The sequence below is a fragment of the Cupressus sempervirens genome, chromosome 3 (genome assembly GCF_028749045.1).
Source record: "Cupressus sempervirens isolate cs-2001-9-10 chromosome 3, ASM2874904v1, whole genome shotgun sequence".
NCBI classification, from domain to species: Eukaryota; Viridiplantae; Streptophyta; class Pinopsida; order Cupressales; family Cupressaceae; genus Cupressus; species Cupressus sempervirens.
Window position 1 is genome coordinate 745,354,366 of NC_143120.1, and position 27,852 is coordinate 745,382,217.

Consider the following 27,852-nt stretch of genomic DNA (forward strand, 5'->3'; position numbering starts at 1 on the left):
ATAATCCTCAGGTTCTTTGTTGCTCTCTTCTTCACTCTTTTCTACAAACTCATTAATTCTCACATGTGCACTTTCTATGATTTTATAAGTAGACAAATTCAAGCATTTGTATGCTTTACTTCTATAGGAGTATCCTAGGAATATGCCTTCATCACCTTTGACATCAAATTTACCTCTCCTATATTCTTTCAAGATATAACTTTTCTACCAAATACTTTCAAGTAACTTAAATTAGGTTTGTAGCCATACTATAGTTCATAAGGAGTTTGATTTGAGTCTTTCTTCAACTATACTCTATTCAAGGTATGAACTATAGTACTTTCTGCTTCCTTCTAGTATTTGATTGCAACATTCTCTTCTATCATTAATGTTCTTGCACAATCCATGATGGATCTATTCCTTCTTTCAACTATACCATTTTGCTGAGATGTACCAAGGGCTGATACCTATCTCTTAGTTCTTTTTTCAATGCAAAATTCACTAAAATCATTAAAAATAAATTCACCACCTCTGTTTGATCTCAAAAATTTCAGCTTCTTTCTAGTTTCTTTTTCTACTCTTACTAGATACTTTTTTGTTAGATACATTATAGTCATCATTCTAGAGTAATCATCAAGAAAAAGAATGAAAAAATTATCTCCACTGTAACTCTCTATTCCACTAGGTCCACATAAGTCTGTATGTACAAGCTTTAAGACTTCTTTAGAATGATAGTTCTTTCTTTTGAAACTAGGTTTTTTCATCTTACCAATTTGATAATTTTTGCATGGACCCATATCAAGTTTTCTCAAGTTAGGAATACCTCTTACTCTTCTATTTTTTCTTATCTTGACCAGATTGTCAAAGTCTACATGACATAATCTTTTGTTCCATAACCAAATTTCTTCAACTTGAGAAATAAAAGATGGAATTCACTGACATCTAGATAGAATAGATTACCTTTTGTTTGTTTCCCGGATCCAACAAGATTTCATTTTCCATCCAATAGTTTGGCCTTTCCATTCATGAAATCTAGCTTGAATCCAATGTTATTCAACTGTGCCACACTCAATAGATTATGCTTTAGTCCTTCAACCCAATAAGCATTATCGCATCTAAGTTCATTGGTTAATGAGATACATCCTTTTCCCTTTATGTAACAAGGTTCATTATTTCCAAATCTCACACTACCACCATCATAATGTTCCATGTGTTCAAACTTTGTTTTGTCTCCAGTCATATGATGCGAACAACCAACCACTATCAATAATCCATGTATCATTTTTGCTAACATGAGAAATAAGTGCCATTTTATCTCCTTCATCATTAGATTCATCGTTTACAACAATATATACCATTTTATCTTCTTTGTTATTAGAATCTTTAGCCATAAAACAATATTTCTTACCTTTGTCCTTGTAGTGGCTGCAATTTTTGAAGTCCTTATTGCCTTTGAACTTATTTCTTTCTTTTCATCTCTGTCTTCTTTGTCTAGGCACCTTGTAGCAATGTGACCAACTTCTTCATAAGAGAAACATATTAGAGGAATCTTATCTTTGTACTTTCCTCTACCTTTAGAATATTTCCTTACAAGTAGGGCTTCTACAACTTCAAGATTACTATATGAACTTTCTTCTTCTTCTTCTTCTTTACTTTTTGATTGATTGGCTTTTGATTTCTTACCCTTTTTCTTGAGTGAAAGATTGGCTTCAAATGCAGAACTAATAACTTTGGAACTAGGGACATATTTAGTTATCCAACTCAAAAGTTGTCAATCTTCCAACTACAACATCCAAAGTTATATTGCTATTTGGATCACATCTCATTTCTTCAATAGTAGACACTCTAATTACATAGATAGGAAGAAGGGTTTTGAGTACCTTGCTTACAACTATTTTGTCATCAATGTCTTCTCCAGATGCTTTGATTGCTCTCACACTTGCTTTAATTCCCTCAACATATTTTGCAACGTTTTCATCTTCTCTCATCTTCATCTGATCAAATTATCCTCTGAAACTTTCAACTTTAGCTTTTCTTACATTATCATCTCCTCCATAGATTACTTTTAGTTTGATCCACATATCATAAGATGTACTATAAATTTTGACTTCATCAAATTCAATAATTAAGAGTAGAAGCAATGTCAATCATCATGATGTTATGATTTTTCTTTTCAACAATATATTCAATTGATAATGTTCTAGTAGGAGTCTTGTATTCACTATCAACATATTTACAACCTAAACCACTGATAGTTGCCAAATGTAACCTCATAAGTACTTGTCATGCTGCAAAGTTGTCTCAGTTCAACTTGGGAATATCTCTTCTGTAAGACATCATGATCTTTAGCTTTGGTCCTTGAAACCTTCTTTGTAAGAACCAAAAGCTCTTATACCAAATTTTGGAAATGTAAGTGGAGTAACTGAGAGGGGAAGGGTGAATTAGTTACCACAAAATAAAATCCTAGATCCCTTAGATGTCAATACAAATCAAAACTGAACTCTGTTGTAACTCGGTAAACACACAAAAAAAATGTTGTAACTTGGTAAACACTAAAATAGCTCATAAAATACTTAACATGAAAATCTTAAGATATCATCTGTGATTGATGCTACTTTAACTTAGTTGAAAAAACATAAAAGAATTAGCATGAACACAATTGACACCACGATTTTAATGTGTAAACCCAATTTGGGAAAAACCACTAATTGCAACTAGTTATTGATTCACTCTTCTAAAGTGAGCCCTATTAGGAGCTAACCCTATTAAAGGTTACAAAACACACTATTAGGTGTAACCCTATTAGAGGATTTAATCACCCTATTAGTAGTGGCCTTGTTAGATGTCTTTAAAAAATTCAATAGAAATGCCACCTTGTTAGAGGATTTACAAATAGTTGTTAAGCCAACTCTGTTAAGAGATTTAGATCACTGCTACAATGGTTAGAGAGTAACAATGAGATTACCTAATTCTTGATGCAACTAAATTGTTGATTATAGATCTCAATTCTGGCTTGTATACTCGATCCTTCCTAATTGAATGTATCTTTTCATCTCACAAGGATATTCTTCTTATCCTTCTAATTCACTTCCTCTAAGCATCATTAAATCTTCAATTATGTTCCACATATTCAATCCTCAACTTGACCTTATATTTATATCTTACACATTGTCAAGTCAGCTTGAATATAACTTAGAATAATTAATATTCAACTTCTTAGTTAGCTAGAACTAATAAACAAAACTATTTACCTCAATATGCCAAAACAAGAAAATCCTTCGTTAGCCAACCCTGCTTAGTAGACACTAAGTGAAAGAGATTTTCCTATGTTAACCAAGTAAAATTGGTTAACACTACATATTTACAAAGTTCCTTTGGTAACCAAGTGAGCTTTGTTAACACTGGTTCCATCCAACATTTCTTTCATTAATTGAGTGAGCTTAGTTAACACTCAACTTCTGCAAACTTTACTTTGTCACCTAAGTTAACTTGATAGACACTATCTTCTGAAGTAAGCAAACTTTGGAATGCTTGGCAGACATAGGAATCTATCTTTATTGCCCGAGTGAGCATGGCATACATTGACTGACAATGATATGACATTTTTTGTAGCATCAAAGACAATACACAATTAATCAGTTGTTTCCAATAGTTTATTAGTGTCAAACACTTAGTTATTCATAAGGCAAGGTTGTTTGGTCATCACTACAATTGATCCATCCTATATAGGCTGAGCTAAGTATTGAAGACTTGTATATATTTTAAGTTATGTTCCATGTAGTAGTTACTATTATGCAAGCTAGTGATCACCAAGTACTCTAGTGATTACCAAGTTTATAAGGGATAATAGTTGACAACAAGTGATATAAAGACTAGTGTAGTTAAGGTCAAGGGATAGTAGGATGAAACAATCTATGCTAAGTATCAGTTTAGTGTAAGTGTCAAGTAACACAATTTCACATATTTGTTTGGAATGACACTAAATCTTATGTAAAACATTTTTATTGAGCTAGAAGTGTGTTTTAAAGATTGAGGAGGTAATCAAGGATGTGATTATGCTTCTAATGAAAGATCATTAATCCCTATGTGAGGCAATCTACCAATCAGAAAATTGAAAGGAACAACTAGGAAAATAAAAATCTTGATCATTGATTTGAATCTAGAATGTTCATCCAAACAACTATTTAAGGAGGATCTATGACCTAGTTCTCATGTAGAGATATATGGATGAAGAGTTTGGTTGCATGCAAAGTTTTGGAGGTGAATCAAAGTGTTAGAGACATAAGAGACTGAGCAATACAATGCATAGCTTCAGTAGAGATAAAAGAAGATCAATCATAATAAGGTGATATTAAATTTCATAGAGTAGATTTGATGTCAACATTGTAAGTGCATACTGAAGGGCTAGGTACTGAACATTCTAAATTAGAGTTTAAATCTCTTTAAAAAGTATCTTTAACATGATGTTATAATTATTCTAATAAAGTATTCACATAGTTGTGATGTAAAAATCCTTTAATCAAGGTAGAACCTAGTAGTCATTTTAGACTTTAACAAGGTAGACCTCTCAAAGAGTAGATCATTAGAAGTGATCAAATATTTTAGCCTTAATAGACATACTCTATTTCTACTATAGTGAATATTTTGTGGGTGTCATCCCCACCATAGTTTTACCTTCACCTTGGAGGGTTTACATGTTACCAAATCTATGTGTTTATGAGTTTATATTCATGCGGGTATAAGTTAGATATGATATTATAATGTTGTGAATGGTTACATTGATGTAAGGTTAAAGTAAAAATGAGAGTTTATGTGGTGATATCAAATATATTTCATGTTTGAAGTACAAGAAGTTTAATAATTCCTGATTCACCCCCCTCTCACTATCTCACTTTCCTTATTAGATTTCCAACATCTTCTTCATTGATGCACTTTTATATCCATGGACCCATGATGGGATTAAGTTATATTCGTTGCAAAGAATGGAGATACCCTACATTCTGAATTCAAGATCTATAATACATTTACATACAAAATCCTTACAAAGAAGGGTTTTAAGAAAGGTGAATCCATACATTTATCTTGTCTTTCAATCATTACATTTACATTTTTTATTTATGGTTAATTCCTTAACCGGCTTGACCAAGGCAAGCCCTCATCAAACCCCAACCTCAAAACCTTTCTTTTTCATGTTTATTTTTAGGTTATTAGTGAAAGGATTACAAATATATAACCTACTTTTTATGAGCTTTCTAGAGAAGTTAGTTTTAGATTAGAGGACTACATCAACTTGGTTGTAGTATGTCTTCCCAAGTCCACCTAGTCCTTTAGTCTTCATTTTTAGGGAGATTTCTAGGTTTTGTTCCTTTTTTCATTTTATTATGAGATCCACGAACAAATATTCATATACAATTAAGATTTGCAAGTTTTGGAGATAAAATGCATATTCCTCTATGCATTTCAAGGTGAGTCATTTACATTTTGTTTGCTTTCATATCTTTACCCTAGATCTAAATCTTAATTAGAATGAATTGTGTTTACATAACATCTAGATTTATCTTATTTAAGCAACTGGTTCAATTTCACATTTGTATTATTCTATCAAGGGCCAAAGATAGTATATTTCATTATTGCATTCCCCTTTATAATTGAAATTTAGTATTAGCACCCTACTTCCTTTGGGTCCTAGCTTATCTAACTTGGATCATAATTGGAATTATATTTGGAAACTCCCCTCTTTCCCTCACACACATATTTGATTGGCTTAGTGTATCTCAAAATTGGAAGATCTACAACCCTATTTAAAGTGCCTCTCATTTCCCCACAAACAATTATGATGTGATGGAAATAAGTTACTATGTGTCCCCCTTTTTTTATTGTTGACAGGTGCTACCATGGGAACATTATGAACAATATTTATATTTCTTTATTTAAAGTTGGAACATTATTTCTAGTTGTTAATATGTCTATTGTGGTCACCAAATGTTGATTTTTATTATACTTAGAATAGTTTATATAGTATATTGAGTGACAAAATAAGAGATATTAAAATCTTTTAATGTTGTTGATGCTAATTGCAATTTTTTTTGTTAATGTACTAGCATTGTCAATCTACTAATGATACATCCTCTAGGTTGTTGTACATAAGGGATGCCACCCTTAGTTTTGCTTCTTTAATATCCAAAACATTTGGGATATTCAACCATATGAAACATTTTACAATCCAACCTATTACGAGCAATATTTTAACTACTATCTTCTATTTTATAAAATCCAAAATAGAGTCAATTTCCTAAGCTATCATCTTCTTTTTTAAATAATAAAGCATGTCTTCTAGACTAAAATTAAATATATGCCAATTTTCTTATGTATTTAAATTTAATTATATTAATTAAGGTTTAATTGAATTTTATTGTATTACAATTTATTATATGTTTGCTTTAGAAATATCCATAACCAAATCATCTTTTTTTCCCCTAATCAATTTAGAATATTTTTATTTTTCTCCTTATGTAACCATTTCCTTTACAAATTATGTTTTATGATTGTGGAAAATCACTATTTCTTCCTATTTTATAATTTATAAAATTATAAAATAATGTATTAAAATATAATATTAAAAGTATTACTTTTATTGATAATACATTTGTAATAACTAGATATGATCTAGAGATAATATCTAAATTTAATATATTATTAAAAGCAATATAATATTGTTATTAATTACAATTCTATAATATTTGATTTCTAGTTTAATAAAAAATATAGTGAATGCCTACATCTCTTTAAAATATATTATAATTATAAAATAAATATTTGCAAATGTGTAATTATTTGAATTAGATAAATATGATGATTCCCAAAATTTTCAATAATTTATTGAAGTACTACAAGCAATGGTGATGATTGGTTTGCATACCTTCTTTTGTAGGAGTTTAATCTCATCGAGTAGGCGTTCATTCTACATATTAAACATTTTCAAATGTCAAAAAGTTGTAAGAATTTTTTTTAAAAAAAGACTCTAATAAAAAAATTACCTTCTTTGCTCGCACTTGATTTATCCTTGTTTGAAGGAGGCTTTCTAGTTGAGTTAATTCTTGTGCAGTTAATGGACCAATTCCTTCACCCATTAATAATCTACAATATAACATAGACATTCATCACTTTATAAAATACACTAAAAAATATGTAATATACCTTCAATTAAAATATAATTATTTAAACTTATTGAATATAAAAATGGATGTTTATATATAGAAATTATATTTTAAGTACAGTATTATGAAATTTTTGGAAAATCAATATTTTTTCACATATTAAAGCAACATTTATCAATTTTCTAAATCTATCAGGTATATTTGCTTGCTAAAAAAATCTAGTTTTTTTTTCAATCATCTTGTTGGATAGAATAGAAAAAATAATTGGAATATTGTTAAGTTTGATAAAATCATGAGGTTATGCAGCTAACTCCATTTTTTTCTAGCTTTTTCTATCTACTAAGATCTAATAGAAAATCTAGGTGTAAAGGACTAATGACAAATTTCAATGTAGGGAAAGGTCATTTATGATGATTGTGAAGAAACTCATATTCTCTACATTTTTGTAAAAGGTCATTATCATGATGCTAATCTCAAAAATAAAATATTCTAGGAGCAAACTTGGATTGATAACAAGAAACAAATCTAACCATTCTTCTAAGGAGTTTTGGAGTTTGTAAGGAGATTCAATGAGATATATCTAGACGAGGATCAACATCTTAAATTAAAGAAGTATAGTAGGTCCAAATTTCATTCAAATAAAGGTACCAATATTGTGCATTAGGTGATGAAATCAAACATGGATGTGACAACTAGTATTAAACCATGGGATTTTTATAGTGCAGATATGTTTAATGAAAGAAAGAACTTATGATCATATTCTCTTTTTAAACTTTATTAATGGTTGAAATAAATAATCTAATAGTAGTATTCTATCTCTTATATGCTATTTATTTTGGTTACTATGATGAGAAAATAGAAACAATAATTATGTGTTGAATATAGCTATAAAGAACCTTTCTCTACTATCTCTAATAGATTTTTTTATAGCATATATTATATAAATAATATCAATTTATTTATAATTAAAAATTTTATTTAGGAGAGAGATACAACCTCAATACCTATATACAAAGAGGCCAAATCTCTTAGCCAACTATGCACCATGTTTGAGTCTACTAGAAAATAAGCTTTACTAGCTTGTATTGGAAAAATAAGAAAATAGATCTATTTAACATTAATTACCTTGAAATGGGAGTGGTCCAATTGACTTAAGATATTTCTATAAAATAGATTCAATCATCCCTCATGATGAGTTGAAAATGCCAACATGAATGTTGATGGTATTTCTTTGGGGGAGTATCCTAAGCATTGCTAGAACACATGAGGAGACTGTGTTTGTCATTGATGCTATAGAATTGTTTTTGTGATGACTGGCATAGTAGAATACAAAGAACAATTTCATACAAAATATGTATTAGTGATGAGGTCAAGTGAAGTTAAGGACATGTTCTATACTGTATCTTGATAACATGGATAAGTGTGCATATAGAGAATCAAAGACATGCAAAAGATATGCTTGATTTATAGAAGATAATGAACATACATAGTACTTGATAAGTGGTTTCTAATGATTTATTTTTATCTCTTTACTGAGATAGAATTGTGATGAGTGTAGTTAGACGATGATAGTATACAATCTGATGATGATGCTAGTGAGTGCACAAGGTCTGAGGTTGCACATATGAAAAGTTGTAAAGACTATGAGGCAACAATAATTTGTAATTGCAAAAAGATGTAATGTTTTGTAATATCTTAATGAGGTCCTATTATAATTAATTGAGAAAGCCTCAAGGTTGACTCAAGGAATCATTTTAAGGATATGGTATAAAGGAAGGTTATCTTCCTTATGGTGAAGTATGTGATTAGATGTATTCAAATGTCTGATATAAGAAGTATTTGGTAAATGTGAGTAAGCAATCCAAGGGATTATTGGATGAAAAGTTAGTAATCTAATATCAAGATTAGAACATGATAAGTCTAGTAAGAGGACAAAAAAGGATCTATACATTTCTATTATTCTACAAGGAATAATACAAAGATTAGTTAGATAGTGAATTTAGTAGTCTTTCCCTTGAAGCTATTTGGACAGTGGGTCCATATGCCTTTTACAACTCCTAATAGGGATTTAAAGTCTCCTAGCATGAACTAATATGTAATGAATTTATTTCATTGGCTCCTAATAAACTTAATTCTCTAACAAGGAACATTTATATTAGTACATCATTTTGTGGGTACCATCCCCACTAGGGTTTATCCTATGATCAAGGTTTTTCCTAGTTAACATATCTGGTGTTAAATTGTGTATGAGTATCTTCTTATGGTTGCTGATTATATTGTTCACATGCTTAAGGATTTATAAGGTTGATAAATTTTTGAATAGTTGGATAGCTTATTCATCCCACACTCCATCCCCACCTTCTTAGTTATCTTGGTGAACTTTACTTTCTAACAATTGGTATTAGAGCATCGTGTCTTTGAAGGAAGACCTTAACAACTTTGGGAGATCAATGGCGGGTCACTTTAGAAAAGAAAGTCCTAAATTTAATGGGGTTAACTATGATAGCTATAAATAAAAGATAAAAACTCATTTTCTATCTATGGGTCCAAGGTATTGTCTAATGACAAATAATGAAAAGACGATTGTGGATCAAGAAGGAAAACTTGATGAATGCAATGAAGCTGAAAGAGATCTGTTTATGTGCAATATGCTGTCTAGAGAAGTATTATTGTTAGATCTTCTTGAGAATGAATATAATCAATTAAAATCCTTATAGACATCTCATGAAATTTGGATAGCCTTAGAATCTACTTTTGAAGGTGATAAGCATGCTAAAAGAGTTAGACTTAAGAATTGGATATCTTTATTTCAAGATGCTAAAATGATGGAAGATGACTATGTGAGAAGCTATATTGGTAGAATATTAGAGATTTTTGTAGGAATTAAGTCTTTTCAGGGACCTATAAATGAAGATGATATTATACGTAGGATTTTGAAAACATTGACACCACCATTTAGACAAACAAAGTAGATGATTGAATAAGTGATACCTTACACTAAGTAGTTTACTAGAGAGACTTTACTTAGAAGATTGGAAGCAAAAAAAGTGAGATTGAAGCCATCTAGATAATTTTCCATAATGGAAACAACTTTTGGTGCATTGAGTGTTCATCCTTCTTTATCAAGAAGTGAAAGCACTAGTGGAGACTATGCTAGCAGTAGTAGATCCAAATCTGAAGAGGATAGGAATTGAAGAAGGAATTTCCCTACTTATAAGAAGAGAACCCGATGGTAAGAAAATTTTTAAATGTTGGACTTGAAATGAATTCAGTCATTATGCTTCTAAGTGTAATAAAAGAGAGAAAAAGTACAAGAAGAATTTCAAGCCTAGAAGACCTAGAGATTGTTTGTATGAAAATGAAGATGATGAGTCTAAGGAAAGAGTTCAGAGTGAAAGTAATGATGAATTAGGAGTTGTGGCTATAAAAGAAGAAAATATTGAAAAAGAAATTAGAGAAGAAAAAGCCTTAGTTTCAAAAGTTGAAAAGAAATCTGATTAGATTATAGACAATGGATATTCACATCATATGATTGGAGATATCAATACATTTGTTAAGTTTTGAAAAAATGATGGAGGAATTGTTAGAGTTGGTAACAATGCAACTTTTCATATCACAAGAATAGGATCTATTACTTTGAATGGAAAGACTAACACTGATGATGTTTATTTTGTTGATGAATTAAAGAATAACCTACTGAGTGTTGGATAGTTAGTTGATGAAGGTTATCCGTTAAAATTCATATAGAAGACATGCATTATCAACGATAAATATGGAAAGCTAATTCAAACTGGTACAAGATCCAGAGATAATGTATTTCAATTGAACCCCATAAAGATGACTTGTTTAGTTGGAAAAGTGGATAATAATTTGTTATGGCATAGAATGTTTTGTCACATAAAATTTGATAATATTGTAAAAGATAGTAGTACATTTGAAGCTAGAGATTACCTAGAATCATGAAGCCTACTAATATTAGTTGCAAAGAATGTATTATGGATAAGCAGAAGAAAATTTCTTTTTCTAGCAAGAAGTTCACTACTGCAATGAAATTAGAGATTATTCAGATAGATTCAAGTTGTCCTACCAGAACAAGAGGATTCTATGGTGAAAGGGGACTTTATGATTTTTCTTGATGATTTCACTAGAATTATGTTCATAGTATTTCTTAAGAAAAATCCAAGACATTTGAAAATTTCAATTTGTTCAAGAATAGAGTTGAAAATGAATTTGGCATAAAGAAGATAAAGTGTTTAAGATCAAATAGAGGTGGAGAGTTTACTTCTAGAGAATTTAAGATATTTTGTTGAGAAAATGGTATTAAGAGACAACTATTAACACCTAAGAATCTTGAGCATAATAGGATTGCAGAAAGAAGGAATAGGTCTGTAACTGAAGAAGCAAGAGCAATGATGTTTAAGAATGATGTATCTAAGACATTTTGGAGAGAAGAAGTCAACACAAAAATATAAACATGAACAAAGGGAAGATTAGAAAAGGTACAAATAAGGCTCTCTATAAATCATGGTTTCTACATGCACCATTAGTAAAATATTTTAGAATTTTCGGAAGTAAGTGTTAGATAAAGAGAGATGATGATATTGGTAAGTTTGATGCAAGAAGAAATGAAGGTATGGTCCTTGGTTATTTATTCAACAGAAAATATTATAGATATTTTAATGATAGAACTAAGCCAATTGTTGAGTGTATGAATGTGGAAATAGATGAAAAGTTTGGAGTTAAAAAGAAAATGTTGGATTATATTTCTAATGAAGAAGAAAAAATCCTAAACTTGATAGAGAGAATATTAAATTTTTCTTTGAGACTAACAACGACTTTTAGAATGATGTTCAAATTGTTGAACAAAGATTAGAACCAAGAGAAGAAGTAAAAGTTGAAATATAATGTCCTATATCGAATAGAAATTTGACAAATAACCATCTTGAGAATCATATTATTAGAAGTAAAGAAAAATGAGTGATGAAAAGAAACATAGTACATGAGAAATTATGTTTGATTTCTCAAGTTGAACTTAAGAGTGCAGATGAGGCATGCAAGGATGATCATTGGGTTCAAGCAATGAAAGAAGAATCAAATCATATTATGAAGAATGAGATAGGGGAATTGGTTCCTAGACCTAAAGAAAATAATGCTATAGGAATTAAATGGGTATTTAGAAATAAGATGAATGAACAAGGTGAAGTTGTGAAAAGTACAACAAGATTGGTATGCAAGGGATATTCACATGAAGAAGGTATAGATTATGAAGAGACATTTTCCCTATTTCCAGAATGGAATTAGTAAGAATGTTCTTGGCTTATGCAACAAGTAAGAATTTTAAAGTGTATCAGATGGATGTAAAGTCAGTATTTATTAATGGATAAGTTGAAGAAGAAGTCTACATTACACAGTTTGAAGGGTTTCCTTTGAGAAAAGAAAAAATATGGTATTTAGATTGAAAAAAAAATTGTATGGTCTAAAGAAAGCACCTAGAACATGGTATAAAATATTGGACAAATATTTAGCAAAATTGGGATTTTCTAAAGGTACAAAAGATGGTAACTTATATTTGGGAGAAGTTGAGAATGGATTGCTGATCATTGTAAGATTTTTTGATGACATAATATTTGGAGGTAATGATGAAGCAAGTGATAAATTTGCTGCTGAAATGAGGAATGAGTTCTAGATGAGTATGATTGGCTAGATGAAATTTTCTTGGGTTACAGATTGTGCAAAATAGTGATGGTATTTTCCTATCACAAGTAATTGAAACATTTATTGAAAATATTTTTCTTTGAAATTTGTAAGTCTATTGGTATGCCTATGATAACTAGTCATAAGCCATCTAGCAAAGATGAGACACCTAGAGTTGAGAAGAAGAATTATAGATCTATGAGTGGAGGTTTACAATATCCAACTCACACTAGATTAGACATAGTAAATATAGTTTGGATAGTAGCAATATTTCAAGCTGATTCTAAGGAATCACATTATGTAACAATAAATAGGATGTTTAGATATCTAAAGGGTACACTTGATTTTGGACTATGGTATCACATACCAAGTGATTTCACTTTGTGTGCTTATATTGACGTAGACTAGGAAGACAATATGGATGGTGAATAGAGCAATAGTGGTGGAGAATTTTTCCTTAGAGGAAGATTGGTTTCTTGGCTAAGAAAGAAAGATGATTATATTTCATAGAGTATGTAACAACAAAAAAAAATTGCAATCAAATCATATGGATGATGCATATGCTGAAGGATATTGGGATAGAGATCTTAGAAGTTGTTATCATATGTTGTGATAACACAAGTACAGTGAGTATGTCTAAGAATGTCGCATTTCATTCTGAGACTAAGCATATATCTATTAAGATTCATGTTTTGAGAGAGAAAGCTATAGAAAAGAAATCAGACTAGAGTATGTAAGTACAAAAGAGTATATTGTAGTTATATTTAACAAGCCATTTCCAAAAGATACATTTGAGTATTTTTTAGGTATGCTTGGGGTTATGTCTCTGCCTCCTTCTGAGTAGCTAATGCAAAAAGTTCTTTAGTCTAGTGGTACAAAACACTATTATTTTCTAGATTGAATGCTAATACTTACTATATGGGGGAGTATCTATGATGAGAATGGTCATAAAGGAATCTTATTAGTTGGATATGAACAATGTCTCTGGATACTTGAGCTTGTTGAAGACTTGGAGTAGACAATTTACATAATTAATCCTTTGGCATTAATTTCAATGGGGGAGAAGTATGCATCAAAAAATCTCCTATGAATAGGAGAGAAGTGTCTCCTATGCATGGGGGAGAAGTGCTATAAAGGATGAAAGTGATTAATGTAAATGGGAGAAACATTAAATGGGGGAGAAATGTGAAAATTGATGACCATCCATGAAAGAATTAAAGTTATTCTTGAGAATCAAAGTGTGAACAACTGATGACGATCCTAAGAATTAGATATCATAGACAAAGCAGTGTTCCTATGAGTTTCATATTATATTGATGAAGAGGATTTGAAAAAGAGAGAATAGACGTAATAATAGAGTTTGACTTGGTATTCTTGGAACTAAGACATTTTTCATCTATGTTTCCATCAATGTGAAAGGGGGAGATTATTAGCATGAATTCTCATGGTATTCCTTTGGGGGAGTATCCTAAGTATTTCTACAACACTTGAGGATATTGTTAGCATGATTGATATGTTGTATTTGTGACTGTGTTTGTCATTGATGTCAACAATAATTTTTTTTTTTTATGGAGAATGATAGAGTAGAAGACATAGAATGAGGTCATAAAAAATGTGTATTAATGATGAATTCAAGTGTAGTTAAAGACATGTTATACACTATAACCTAATAATGTGGATAAGTGCACATATAGAGAGTCCAAGATATCCAAAAGATATATAGAAGATAGTAAGCATACATAGTACCTAATAAGTGGTTTCTGATGATTGATTTGTATCTCTTTACTAAGATAGAATCATGATGAGTGCTACTAGACAATGACAATAGACAACCCAATGATGACATCAATGAATGCACAAAGTCTAAGGTCACACATGTGAAAATTTGTAAAGGCTACAAGATGATAGTAATTTGTAATTGCAAAAAGATGTAATGTTTTGTAATATCTTAATGAGATCCAATTGTAATTAATTGAGAAAGCCTCAAGGGTGATACAAGATTTTATTTTTAGGATATGGTATAAAGGAAGGTTATTTACTTATGATGAACTATGTTATTATATTTATTTAAGTGTGTGATATTCAAAGTATTTGGTAAATGTGAGTAAGTGATCCAAAGGATTATTGGATGCAAAGTTGGTGATTTGATATCAACATCAAAATAGGATAAGTCTGGTCAAATGATAGAGAAGGAGCTAGACATTTAAATTATTCTACAAGGAATAATACAAAGATTAGTTGGACAATGAGTTTAGTGGTCTTTCCCTTGAATCTATTTGGATAGTGGGACTATTTGCCTTCTACAAATCCTAACAGGGTTGGAACAACTTCTAACAAGGTTGGAATCTTCTAATAGGGATTCAAAGTATCCTAATAGGGACTGATATGTATTGAATGTATTCCATTGGATCCTAATAGAGTCCATCATCTAACAAGGAACATTTATATTAGTACATCATTCTATGGGTACTATCCCCACCAGGGTTTTCCCTTTGGTTAAGGGTTTCCCTAGTTAATATATCTGGTGTTATTGTGTATGGGTATCATCTTATGGTTGCTAATTATATTATTCACATGCTTAAGGATTAATAAGGTTTATAAATCTTTTAAAATTTGGATAATTGATTCTCCCCCCTCTCAGTTATCTTGGCAGACTTTACTTTCTAACATAAAATTCCTATTTAATTATAGAAGATGAATGTAATAGATATGACAAATAATGAAAAAATGATAGTTTTCAATATATAGCACAAAAAAAAAATTAAGTTTGGAGAATTCAACTATATATCTTGAAAATTTTGATAGTGAGGAATCCATGATCAAAATTTAGAGAATTATTAGAGATAATTAGTTGATCAAATTTATAGAGTCCTAGGACTCAATTGATTAGACTCAATCAACTAGATTAACGTGGTCTCAAGACTCAATTAATTATATTGGCATGGTCTCAAGACTCAATTGATTAAGTCACATAGACATAAAACTTGGTTGATTATATTGACATTGTCTTTCCATTTTAGAATCACAAAAAATATTCTTTAGGTTTTCTAATGCTCAATCTAATAATCAATCCATGAATTTTACACCTACCACCTTCACACAAGAAAGAAAGAAAATGTTGGGTTTTGAAAGAGATTTGTCTAAATAAAACCCTAGTTTATGAATTAATTTTAAAATTAAATGAATTGGAAAAAACATATACAATTCTAATACATAGTAGAGGATAAATGTAGAATTGAAATATCTCATACCTTGTTAATGCAATGCTCTTTGAATGTGTTCAAAAGTATTGATGTTAGAACATGACCCCCTAAAACCTAATATGAAAACCATTGGTACATTTTTGTGTGGAGATTTTTGAAGCTTGCTACAATGTTAGATCCAAATAGAATGGATTTAATTCTTAAATGATTGATAACTTGAATTCTTGAATAGGTTTATAATTAGGATATCGTTGCAAAGAGGCATATTGGGGGTCTATGGGGGAGGGGGATGGAGGAGATTGGGGGGGGGGAGGGGGTGAGTGAGAGGGAGTGGGTGACGAAAACTTGTTTTATACCTCCCCCACCAATAAAAGTTTGAATTTTGGAGGAAAATAATATGGGATTAAATTTATTACTCTTATAAAGTTCTTAGATGGTACAAATTTGGTGCTCAGTGTTAACACTCACCTTGGATGTCTTAGTTCTAGGACTATGGTGCAAGGGCACCTTGAAACATAGAGCACTCACCATTTTTCAATTTTGTTGTGATATGATCCAAGGGAGCCTTTGTATTTAGAATAAAGGTATGAGGACCTAGGTGTGTTTTGGAAGCATTAACTAGGGGATATGAAGTCATTAAATAGCTTTGGAGTCAAAGTATTCCTTGTTATAAAGCAACAAGTGATCTTAGAGCTTAAGGGAGTCCTTGTCATTGGAGTCCTAGCATAGGTATCTATCTTGGGGAAGGGTCCCTAGCATGGAAAAGCTAAGGGATAGCCAATTTGGCAAGTAGGAGATGTTAAAAGATGAAAACAAGAAAAATTGCAAAAGTTGCTATGCAAGAAAAGTTGCAATTTTGCAAAAAATTACTGATTACCTTGCAAGAACCCTTCCAAACATGATGGAGGCTTATGGAAGCCCTTAATGTGAGGGGGAAAGAGATAAAAGGACAAATATAAGCTTCTCAAACCCTAAAGTGTTTAGAAGTTAGATGTCAGAGTACAAACTGTATGCAGTGGCATGAGTTTTTAATTGTAAAAAGACAAAAATATAGTGTTAGGAAGGTTTTGAGCACTATTTTTGATTATTTTACCAATTTTAATTGTAGATAAACTTGTTTAGAACACTTTTTCTTTAGTAGGTTAGATTTTTTTTGTTTTGTTTCATTGTTTTGTAAATCTTTCATTTCTAGCCAGTTTGTTGTCCTGTACTAGGCAGTTGGTTTTCAAAGAGATGTAACTCACTATCCCATTGTAGAAATAGTAAAAACTTTTGGGGATAGTGAGTTTACTATATGCACTTCCATTTAGCAAAAGGAAGGCCCTTAAAAGTCATGGAGAAATTTTTAAGCTCTTGCCATAGGTTAGTCAGAGCATGCCCGAGTAGGAAACATTGAGTTTGCAAAGCTTTTTAGTTGTAGGGTGTGGAGATTTTTAGAAAAGTGAACATGGAGGTTGAAGGGGAGTAAGTTAAGGTCCCATAGGAATAAGGAAGGGGTACTACTAATATGTTAAGGCACCTATTGAATTAAAACAACAAATTGGCCTTATAGAGGCCTAAAAACCCTCAAAACTCTCAAATTTTGTAGAGGTACTACATGACACTTTGGAGGTAAAAAAACTTGAAAATAAATTAGTTCTCATGAAGTTAATGGGGTTCTATGAATACAATTTTAATTTCTTAGTGAAGAAAAAATGAAGAAATCCCTGATTTCTAGGAATAAGAGGACTAATTGGGGCTCTTTCTTGTAGCCCTATTTTAAAGGGAAAGTGTGAAATCAGTAAGGAAGTTAAATGTAAAAGGTTTCTTTATGCCATGAAAGATATGTGTCAAAAGGTCTTTCACCATCTCCATAACCCTACAACTGATATACAAGAATTGACCTAGGAAGACCTTGTTCAGTTGGAAACCTAGAGTGTTCTCCACCTAGGATGAGAATCTAGTAGATGGCAATAAGTGAAGGCTGATCAAGACAAGAGAGTGAGGCTTAGGATTGGGGGCATCTTAGCATAATAGGGATCCTATAGATCCATTTTGTGATCTTGTAAGACACCCTAGGTCTTAGAGGTAGACTAAAAGCATGAACTAGTGATTAGTTCATCCCCAACTCCCTATCAAGTGGTATCAGAGCCTTATAAAAGGTGTAGGAAAAGAAAGTCCAAAGAAAGGTGAATGTTGTACCTACCAAATATAGCGATTCTAGAAAGATGGTGACCAATGCTAAATTGGACAAGAAGGTAGAAGAGAAAGAGGAAGATAATAAGTCTTTGAGAGAAAGATTAGCACAACTTGAACAATTGTTAAGTGAAGTCCAAGACACAACAGATAAAGTCAAGGATAAGATGGAGGAAAAAGAAGAGCAAGAAGCCAAAGAGAAAGAGATTGAGTTGGAGGAATATGCCCCAACACTAGACCCTATTATACTAGAAGAGCCTTTCTTGAAGGCATTAAAAGAAATAAATAGCAAAGCCTTGAAACACATTCCTTTATTTAGTGGAAAGATGGATCCAAACCTCATCATGGAATGGATTAAAGGAATGGAGAACTATTTTGAATGTGATGGTGTCTTTGATGCTCAAAAAGTCAAGGTGGCAAAGTCAAGGTTAAGAGGTATTTCTCTAACCTAGTGGAAATTTGTTCAAATAGAGAGGGAAATAGAAGGGAAAAGCCCCATTGTCACTCAGAAAGGAATGGTCTCTAAAATTAGAAAAGCTTATATTCCTAAAGATTATGAGATATAGTTACATAGGAGAAGGAAAAATCTTAGGTAAAAAGAGATGGATGCACACTCTTACATTGAGGAGTTCCAAAAATTATGCTTAAGGTCCAAGGTGGTGGAAGATGAAAGCATCAGATTGGAAAGATAGTTGAATGGGCTCAAGTGGTCCATCCAAGAAGAAATGAGTCTTTTCACTCTTAAAATAGTCCATCAATGCTACCAAACGGCTCTAAAGGTGGAAGAGAAAGGAAAAAGGAAGCCAAAATTTACCTCAAAGAATAGAGGAAGAGGTAGATATAACATGGGACATAGGGGAAGATATGGAGGTAAAAGCAATGATAATAGATCCCAAGGTGAGTCCAAGTTGACTGAACAAAGTGGAGAAACCAATCAAAGAGGTGGTTCAAGTAGATGTAGAGGTAGAGATAAGTCACCAAGAGGAAGAGGACCATCCCACTTTGCTACAATGAAGTGTTACCACTATCAGTAATTGGGGTACCTTGCCTATAGGAGTTTTGAAAAGGGATCAACATCACAAGGAGAAAAGAAAATATCATACATCCATGAAGATGCTTCAAGTGTGAATTCACCTAATATCCATTTGGATTTAGAAAGTGGTGAGAATTTAATGATAAAGAGGATTTTGATTAAAGAAATAGTCAAAGGAGAGCCCAAGCAAAGAAGATCACTCTTTAGGGTAAGACGTAAGATTATGGGGAAGGTTTGCAAAGTGATCATAGACTTAGGGTCTATTGATAACATAATTTTAGAGGAGGCCATAGCTAAACTCAAGATTCCTAAAATACCTCATGGCACTCCCTACAAGGTCACCTAGCTAAACAAGGAGTAGCATGTTTTGGTGAATGATCAAGCATGGATTGAGTTCACCATAGGAGGATATAAAGATAATTTTTATGTGATGTTTTACCCATGGATTCCTATCACCTATTATTAGGTAGGCCATGGAAGTTTGATAGAAAATCCATACACAATGGTGAGCTCAACTCATACACCTTCAAGAAGGATGGAGTGAGTTATAAAATTTAGTCACTGCTTGAATTAGATAATCAAGGGAGTGGACCTAATGTGCTGATGTTGAAGGGGAAATAGTTCATGAAAATTCTTGACAAAGAAGAAGGAGTGGGTTATGCTACTATGGTGAAGCCCAAGGAGGAATGATAGACTAAGAAGGAGGACATACCTCATGAGGTGCAACAGATTTTGGATGAATTCAAGAGCATTATATTAGATGGAACACTTGTAGTCTTGCCTCCTCAAAGAGAAATCAACCATCAAATAGACTTGGTTCCAGGGGCATCTCTCCCAAACAAGGCAGCTTACAAGCTACCTCTTGAATAGAATTGGGAAGTTGTAAAGAAAGTACAAGAATTGATAAATCAAGGGTTGATAAGAAAGAACATTAGCCCATTTGTTGTGCCTACTATTTTGGCATCCAAAAAGGGAGGAACATGGAGATTATGCATAGACTCTAGAACCATAAAAAAGATCACAATCTAGTATAGGTTTCCCATACCAAGGATTGAGAATTTAATGGATTGCCTAGGAGGGGCTAAGTACTACACCAAGATAGACCTTAAAAGTGGCTATCATCAAATAAGAATAAAAGAGGGAGATGAATGGAAAACAACTTTTAGAACCATTGAAGGACTCTATGAATGGATAGTAATGTCATTTGGCCTCTCCAATGCTCCATGTACATTCATGAGGCTCATGAATGAGGTGTTGAAAGATTTCACAAACAAGTGTGATTTCATGAAGTAGGAGCTAGTTTATTTAGGCTTTTTTCTATCTTAAGGAGATGTTAAAATGGATGAAGATAAAGTTGCAGCAATATTGAGTTGGCAAACTCCCAAAAATGCCAGTGAAGTGAGGAGTTTCCATGGCCTAGCTCAATACTATAAAAAGATCATCAAGAACTTTAGTAGGAAATGTGCTCCCATGATGGACACTATCAAGGGTGGAATAAAGACCAAGTTTGTGTGGACACTAGTAGCAAACAAGTGATTTGAGACATTGAAGAAAGAGGTAGCTACTAAGCCTATCCTAAGGTTACCTACTTGTAATGAACCTTTTGTTGTAGAATGTGATGCTAGTAATATAGCAATGGGAGGGGTCTTAAGTCAGAGTAATAGACTAGTGGCTTTCTTTAGTGAAAAGATGAATGCAACAAAAACAAAATTACTATTCCTATGATTTGGAGCTTTATACATTTTTTCAATCCCTTAGAAAATGGAGGTATTATCTTTTTCCCAAGGAGTTTGTAGTTTTCACTGACAATCAAGCTTTGAGTTTCCTCAACTCCCAAGACAAACTAAGCCATAGACATGTCAAGTGGGTGGAGTATTTATAGTCTTATAATTTCACCATAAATCATAAGAAGGGGCAACTCAATAAAGTAGAAGATGCTTTGAGTAGAAGGCTGCTCACTATCCAAGAAATCCAAGTAAGGAGCATAGGGTTGGATAAATTCAAAGAACTCTACCAAACTAATGGAGAAATTACAATAGCATACAAGGTGTGTCAAGAGCTCACCTAAATCAATTTCATGGTGATTTTTTAGACTATACATTATAGAATGGGCTACTCTTCAAAGTAGGGTAGTTGTGTGTACCAAAAGGATCCATGAGGGAGAATCTAATTCAATAAAAACATAATGGGAGTTTGAGTGGCCATTTTGGCTTAAATAAGACATTGGAATTGGTTCAAAGATACTACTATTGGCCTAAAATGCAGAAAGATGTTAGAGCTTATGTTGAACAATGCATCATATGTCAAAGAGAAAATGGGATTTCTACAAATGGAGGGATGTATCAACTTCTCCCAATACCAAACAAGGCATGAGAATGTGTAAGTATGGATTTTGTGGTTGGTTTACCTAGAACAAAGAGTGATTTTGATAGCATCTATGTGGTAATGTACAGATTTAGCAAAATGAGCCATTTTATTCTATGCAAGGTCACCCATGATGCAAGTCATATTTCTTACTTATTTTTCACAGAAGTTGTGAGGATTCATGGTTTGCCAAGTAGCATTGTATCTGAAAGGGATAGTAAATTTATGGGAAATTTTTGGAGCTCATTATGGAAAATACTAGGGGCCAATCTATTATTTAGTTCAACCTACCATCCTCAAACTGATAGCCAGATTGAAGTGGTCAAGAGGACACTTGGAAACTTGTTAAGATGCTTAAAAAAGAAGTATGGTTTGACATGGGATTTAGTCCTTCATCAAGAAAAGTTTTCTTATAATGAAAACATTAATAGAACTATGAGCAAGAGTCCCTTTAAAATTGTATACTAGATACATCCTAGGGGTGTATGTGAACTGAGAAACCTAGATGGTCAAGTACCTAATAGTGGCTATGATAAAGATTTTAGTCAATCCATAAAGGAAGTGCATGATCAAGTAAAATAGTCCCTCATTGACAACACCAAGAAGGTCAAGGATAAAGTTGATCTCAAGAAGAGAGAATTATAGTTTGGTGTAGGGGACTTGGTCATGGTTCACCTAAACAAAGCAGGAATGGAAAAGGAAACCTCAAAAAGGCTATAGATGAGAAGACTTGGACCATGACCTATACTGGCTAAGTATGGGCAGAATGATTACAAGGTTGGGCTACCAAGTGATCTAGCCATTTCCCCCATATTCACTATAAAAAAATTAGTTAGATATAAAGGACCTCTTACTGAGGTAGATCAACATATGGAGGAATCTAAAAAGGATGTTTAGACAACAACTCCACCCCCTAAGCCCAAGCTCCAAGTAGAGAAGATATTATATTCTTGGGTTCATACCAAGACCAGACATGACACCTACAAAGAACACCTTGTCAAGTGGAAAGGTAAACTAGACTTAGAGGCTACATGGATCCCTAAGAATCAGTTCAAGCTTCAGGGTATAGATCTCCACCTTTTGTCTCCAGAGGGGACTTAGCTTCTTTGGTGGGGAGTATGGTGTAGGAGCACCTTGAAGCATAGGGCCCTCACCATTTTTCAATTTTTTTGTGATAAGCTCCAACGGAGCTTTTCTATTTAGAATAAAGGTATGAGGACCTAGGTGTTTTTTGGGAACATTAACTAGGGGATAGGAAGTCATTAAATAGCCTTGGAATCAAAGTATTCCTTGTTAAAGAGAAACAAGTGACCTTGGACCTTAAGAGAGTCCTTTTCATTGGATACCTAGCATAAGTTACTATCCTAGGTAAGGGTCCCTAGCATGGAAAAGATAAGGGATAGCCAATTTGGCAAGTAGGAGATGTTAAAAGATGAAAACAAGAAAAAATGCAAAAGTTGCTATGCAAGAAAAGTCGTAATTTTGTAAAAATTGCTAATTACCTTGCAAGAACCCTTCCAAACATGATGGAGGATGATGGAAGCCCTAAATGTGAGGGAGAAAGAGCTAAGAGGACATATCTAAAATTCTCAAACCCTAAATTTTTTAGAAGTTAGATGTCAAAGTAAAAACTATATGCTATGGCATAATTTTTTGATTATAAAAAGACTAAAATATAGAGTTAGGAAGGGTTTGAGCATTGTTTTTTATTATTGTACTAGTTGGAATTATAGATAAACTTTTTTAGAACACTTTTTATTAAGTAGGTTATATATATATATATATTCATTGTTTTCTAAAGCTTTCATTTCTAGCCAGTTTGTTGCCCTATACCACACAGTTGGCTTTCAAAGAGATGTAACTCACTATCACATTGTAGAAATAGTATGGCCTATTGGGGATAGTGAGTGTACTCTATGTACTTCCATTTGGCAATATGAAGGGCCCTCAAAGTTTATGGAGGCATTTTTAAGCTCTTGCCCTAGGTGAGCTAGAGCATGCTCAACTAGTGAACATTGAGTTTGTAGTGGTTATTACATTCAAGGTTGTGGATATTTTTAGAAAAGTGAACATGGAGGTTGAAGGGGAGTAATTGAAGGTCCCTTGGGAAGAAGGAAGGGGTTATACCAATCCATTAAGGCACCCATTGAATCCAAACAACAGACTAGCCTTGTAAAGGCCTAAAAACCCTAAAAACCCTTAGATTTTGTAAAGGTACTGTATAAAACTTTGGAGGTACAAAACCTTGAAAATTAGTTAGTTCTCATGAAATGAATGGGGTTCTATGAATAGAGTTTTACTTTCTTAGCGAAGAATAATTGAAGAAATCCATGATTTCTAAGAACAAGAGGGCTACTTAGGGCTCTTTCTTGTAGCTCTATTTTTAAGGGAAAGTATGAAATTCGTAAAGAAGTTAAATGTAAAAGGTTTCTTTATTCCATGAAAGAGATGTATTGAAAGGTTTTTCACCATCTCTATAACCCTATAACCAATGTACAAGAATTGGCCTAGGAAGAACTTGTTCAGTCAGAAACCTAGTGTGTTCTCCACCTAGGATGAGAATCTAGCAGATGGCAAGAAGTGAAGGTTGATCAAGATAGGAGAGTGGGGCTTAGTATTTGGGGGATCTCAGCATAATAGGGATCCTATAGATCCATTTTTCGATCTTGTAAGACATCGTAGGTCTTAGAGGTAGACTAAAGGCATGAACTAGTGATTAGTTCATCCCCAACTCCCTATTAGACTAAGACACTCGAGATGGTACGGCCCCCTTGATACATAAAAAAATTAGGACATAGGGTCAAGTGCACTAGATAGTAATGCCATAATTTTGGTTGATGCAAAATAAAATGAATGTGATTGGTAAGATGAGGCCATGCATGATCGAATTGGGCCTTTGTGAGTAATAAATTGCATAGGGAGGGCTTAAATCTTATGTTATATATTTAGCATCCACTTTAGCAAGATTACAATTTACACACATACTATTAGTAAATTAGAAGAAATACAGATATGGGTGGATGATACTAAAAAGAGATAAAATGTTGTAATACTCAAGTGAATAGGCCTCTGAACTACATAATCTTAACTTATACAACCATGTGTAAGGGGACAAAAGAAAACAAAAGTTAAAAGATAGACAAATGCTTCAAGTGAACTAGTTGAAGATACCTTGGCGATAAAATATCTAAACTACAAATATCATTCTTGGAGTACTATTCAAGAGAACACATAGTTGTATGGAAAGAGAAACAACATACCATTAGATATAAAAAAAAAGACATCACTATAAAACTATAAAACTATAAAACTATAAAACTATAAAACTATAAAACTATATTGTGATAGTTCTACTCATCCCAATAAATATTTTAGTGCAAAATGAGAGATTATATTATAGTAAGTTGCATTATGCTAGCCAACCCATCTTAAGGATAACCAAGAAAGGAATAGTATGCAATGATTTTAATTAAAGATTTGTAAAGGAAAATCAAACAAGTATTGTATGAAAGAGAATATGATAAAAAAGTTATACCGAGTGTCATTGGATCCTAAAACAATTTTTTATACTTGTAGAATCAACCTAAAATATTCTTAACAAGGATAACTTAAAAAAGTGTGATGTTCATAAGGAGACCCTTCAACATTTGAAATAAGGAGGCCCGATATATGTAAACCCCCTTAATATGGAAATATTGGACTATATTGGCACCTTAAGTAAAGAAGAGAAAGGATAAATGCATTTGACACCCAAGAAAATGTGTTACAAGAAAAAAATTATATGTATGATCCAAGATATTGAGGATGGAAATTTTGAGACAAGAGATAGTTGTAAGAAGATATCTTACTATACATGTAAAGTGAAGGTTTTGAAAGATGAATAGTATTGGAGGAAGATATATTTTATCAAAAATATATACCTTTAAGAGGGAATTTTGAAATAAAATAACATCATTGACCAAAAGAGGGAAATAGAACAAGAGTTCCCTCTTTCCTCATTTTTATGTAAATGTATTCTTGATGATGGATAATAATTTTGTACCTCAAAAGAGAGTTCATTTATAGTACACATGAGCTTTAGAGAAACATATACATTGTAAACAAGACTGAAAAGCTCCTAAAAAAGAAAACACTTGTGCAAAAGAAAGAAAACAATCATTCAAGAAATAAAATCATGTTATTGGGGCAAGTGCCTACAACACAATGGTAAATCGTTAGCCTCTAATCTAGGAAGTCTTAGGTTTGAGTCTACTTGAACTTAATAAATAATAATAATAAATTAATCATAACATGTAGTGATAATTAATCTTGGCTTCGACCTCTTATTGATAGAAAAAGAAAAGAAAAGAAATAAAATCATTTTAAATAGATTAATTCAACTCACTGAAGAAGAACATGGGCCCTTAGGAAATTCTATGTTATCTTAGATATTCATGATTTATATGTCACTCATTATTATCTCTTATGTAAATGATATCATAATCAATGGGTTGTTGAATTTTATATTAAAAATATTGACACTCATTAATAGAGGTGTAATGATATTGATGAGATGTATACAAATGACAATTTTGCAAATTTTGTCTATATTCTAATTTTTTTGGGTTCGAGTGATAAACATGGAATGAAGAAGGATAGAAAAAATTCTATCTAATTTAGTAAAAAAATATTGTATTTGATAATTAGGGAAATAATGTCAAAAAATGAGGGTTTGGAAACCAAACCTTAGACAAGTGTGATGCAGTTTTCTCATAATTATCAAATTATTTATCACAATCATCCTAAATCATGTCCATTGTACTAATAAATTTTAGGAGGTAAAATATTATAACAATACATGTCAATATTTTTTTTGAATTGGATTGAAATTTAGAGAGGTGGAGTTAAAATCCATACATGTGTTTGAATAAGAAGTTTGAGTCTCAAATTCATGGATTTTGTTTATACTATGAAAGGTGGATGTGAATCCTAATGATCTCTAATGAAAATGGTATGGAGTAAATGATACACTTTTTTTCATTAGAGAAAGAATTGACTAAATTAAAGAAGATTAATATTGCATATGGATATTCATATCATATTCCAAAGCATATGTCTTGTTGTTTTGGATAAATTTGAGTTTAAAATGAAGAATAGAAAGAAATTTTTTGCATATTATGAATCCATAATCTACCTAGAGGAAAGTTGTATGTCAATGTTTTATGTATGATATAAATAATAATCAATATACTTTTGTTGGATATATAAGAGGAGTAATTGAGAGGGGAGGGGTGAATCAGTTACCACTAAAACAATTCCAAATCCCTTAGATGTCAATAAAAACTTCTAATTAACTCAAATACTTGCCCAAATCAGTTAGAACTAGATGTTGGAATACAAACACCACTGAGGGGGGGGGGGGGGGTGAATCAGTAGTTTAAAATACATTTTTAAATCTTGAAACAATTACAAGTTATAAAATTTAACACATGAGCAAGATAGTTAATGAATAACAAAGTGACACAATATTTTTACATGGAAAACCCCTTAGGGTAAAAAACCACTTTGAATCTAAAACTTTATTAGCCTCTTGGGAAAATCTTTTAGAGCTACAACTCTAGGAAGCATCAACATGCTTTTTTAGAAACACCAATTTCAAGGAACACCAATCCCTTACACCTAAATAACTAAATTCATGAATACAAGAATCACCAACTTCCAAAATGAACAAATGAGATATGAAATTAGAGGATCATCTCTATTATAACACAAATCATGAATCACTAGTTTCAACTTCTTGTTAAAAACATAATGCAAGATATACTTCTATTATCATCAAAACATTTAGTGTCCAAATATATTTTCCATTTCCATTAAAAGATATGATTTGATATAGGGAATGCTCCTTAATACCATCAACTCATAAAAAAAACAAAGAAACAATAGCAAATGTGAGAACAAAATATGGGCTTTTTATTATCACCACAAATGCGGAATAATAGAATTCTCAATTACAATATGCTAACTCAAATGGGCACCTTCATTACAGTAATCTGTAAGACAGTGCTGCAAACTATCGCCTAAAGCTCTCCTAGTCAATGTTTGGGCCTTTCTTAAATAGGCAGTTTTATGCCACTCGAGAAGGTTCTAGATGCTCAAACTTAATACTTAGGGCTGACAAACCCTAACAATACACATAGAGTCGACCAAATACATCTTTGACAAATTATTTTAGAAATTTCAGTAGCCCAACTTTCGAAGTCCATAA

The 27,852-nt window shown here is 32.1% G+C and overlaps 1 protein-coding gene across 9 annotated transcripts in view; it reads right to left on the reverse strand.

Annotated features, from left to right (window-relative positions):
* LOC149568972 (MADS-box transcription factor 21-like) overlaps positions 1–27,852 on the reverse strand; it is a 376,483-nt gene that overhangs the window by 238,328 nt on the left and 110,303 nt on the right. For all 9 annotated transcript variants that reach the window (XM_089821778.1, XM_089821783.1, XM_089821779.1 and 6 more), the window contains exons 4-5: positions 7,017–7,116; positions 6,899–6,940 (exon numbers count right to left, since the gene is read on the reverse strand). In XM_089821778.1, coding sequence (XP_089677904.1) covers positions 6,899–6,940; positions 7,017–7,116 — 142 coding nt within the window. The remainder of the gene's footprint in view (positions 1–6,898; positions 6,941–7,016; positions 7,117–27,852) is intronic.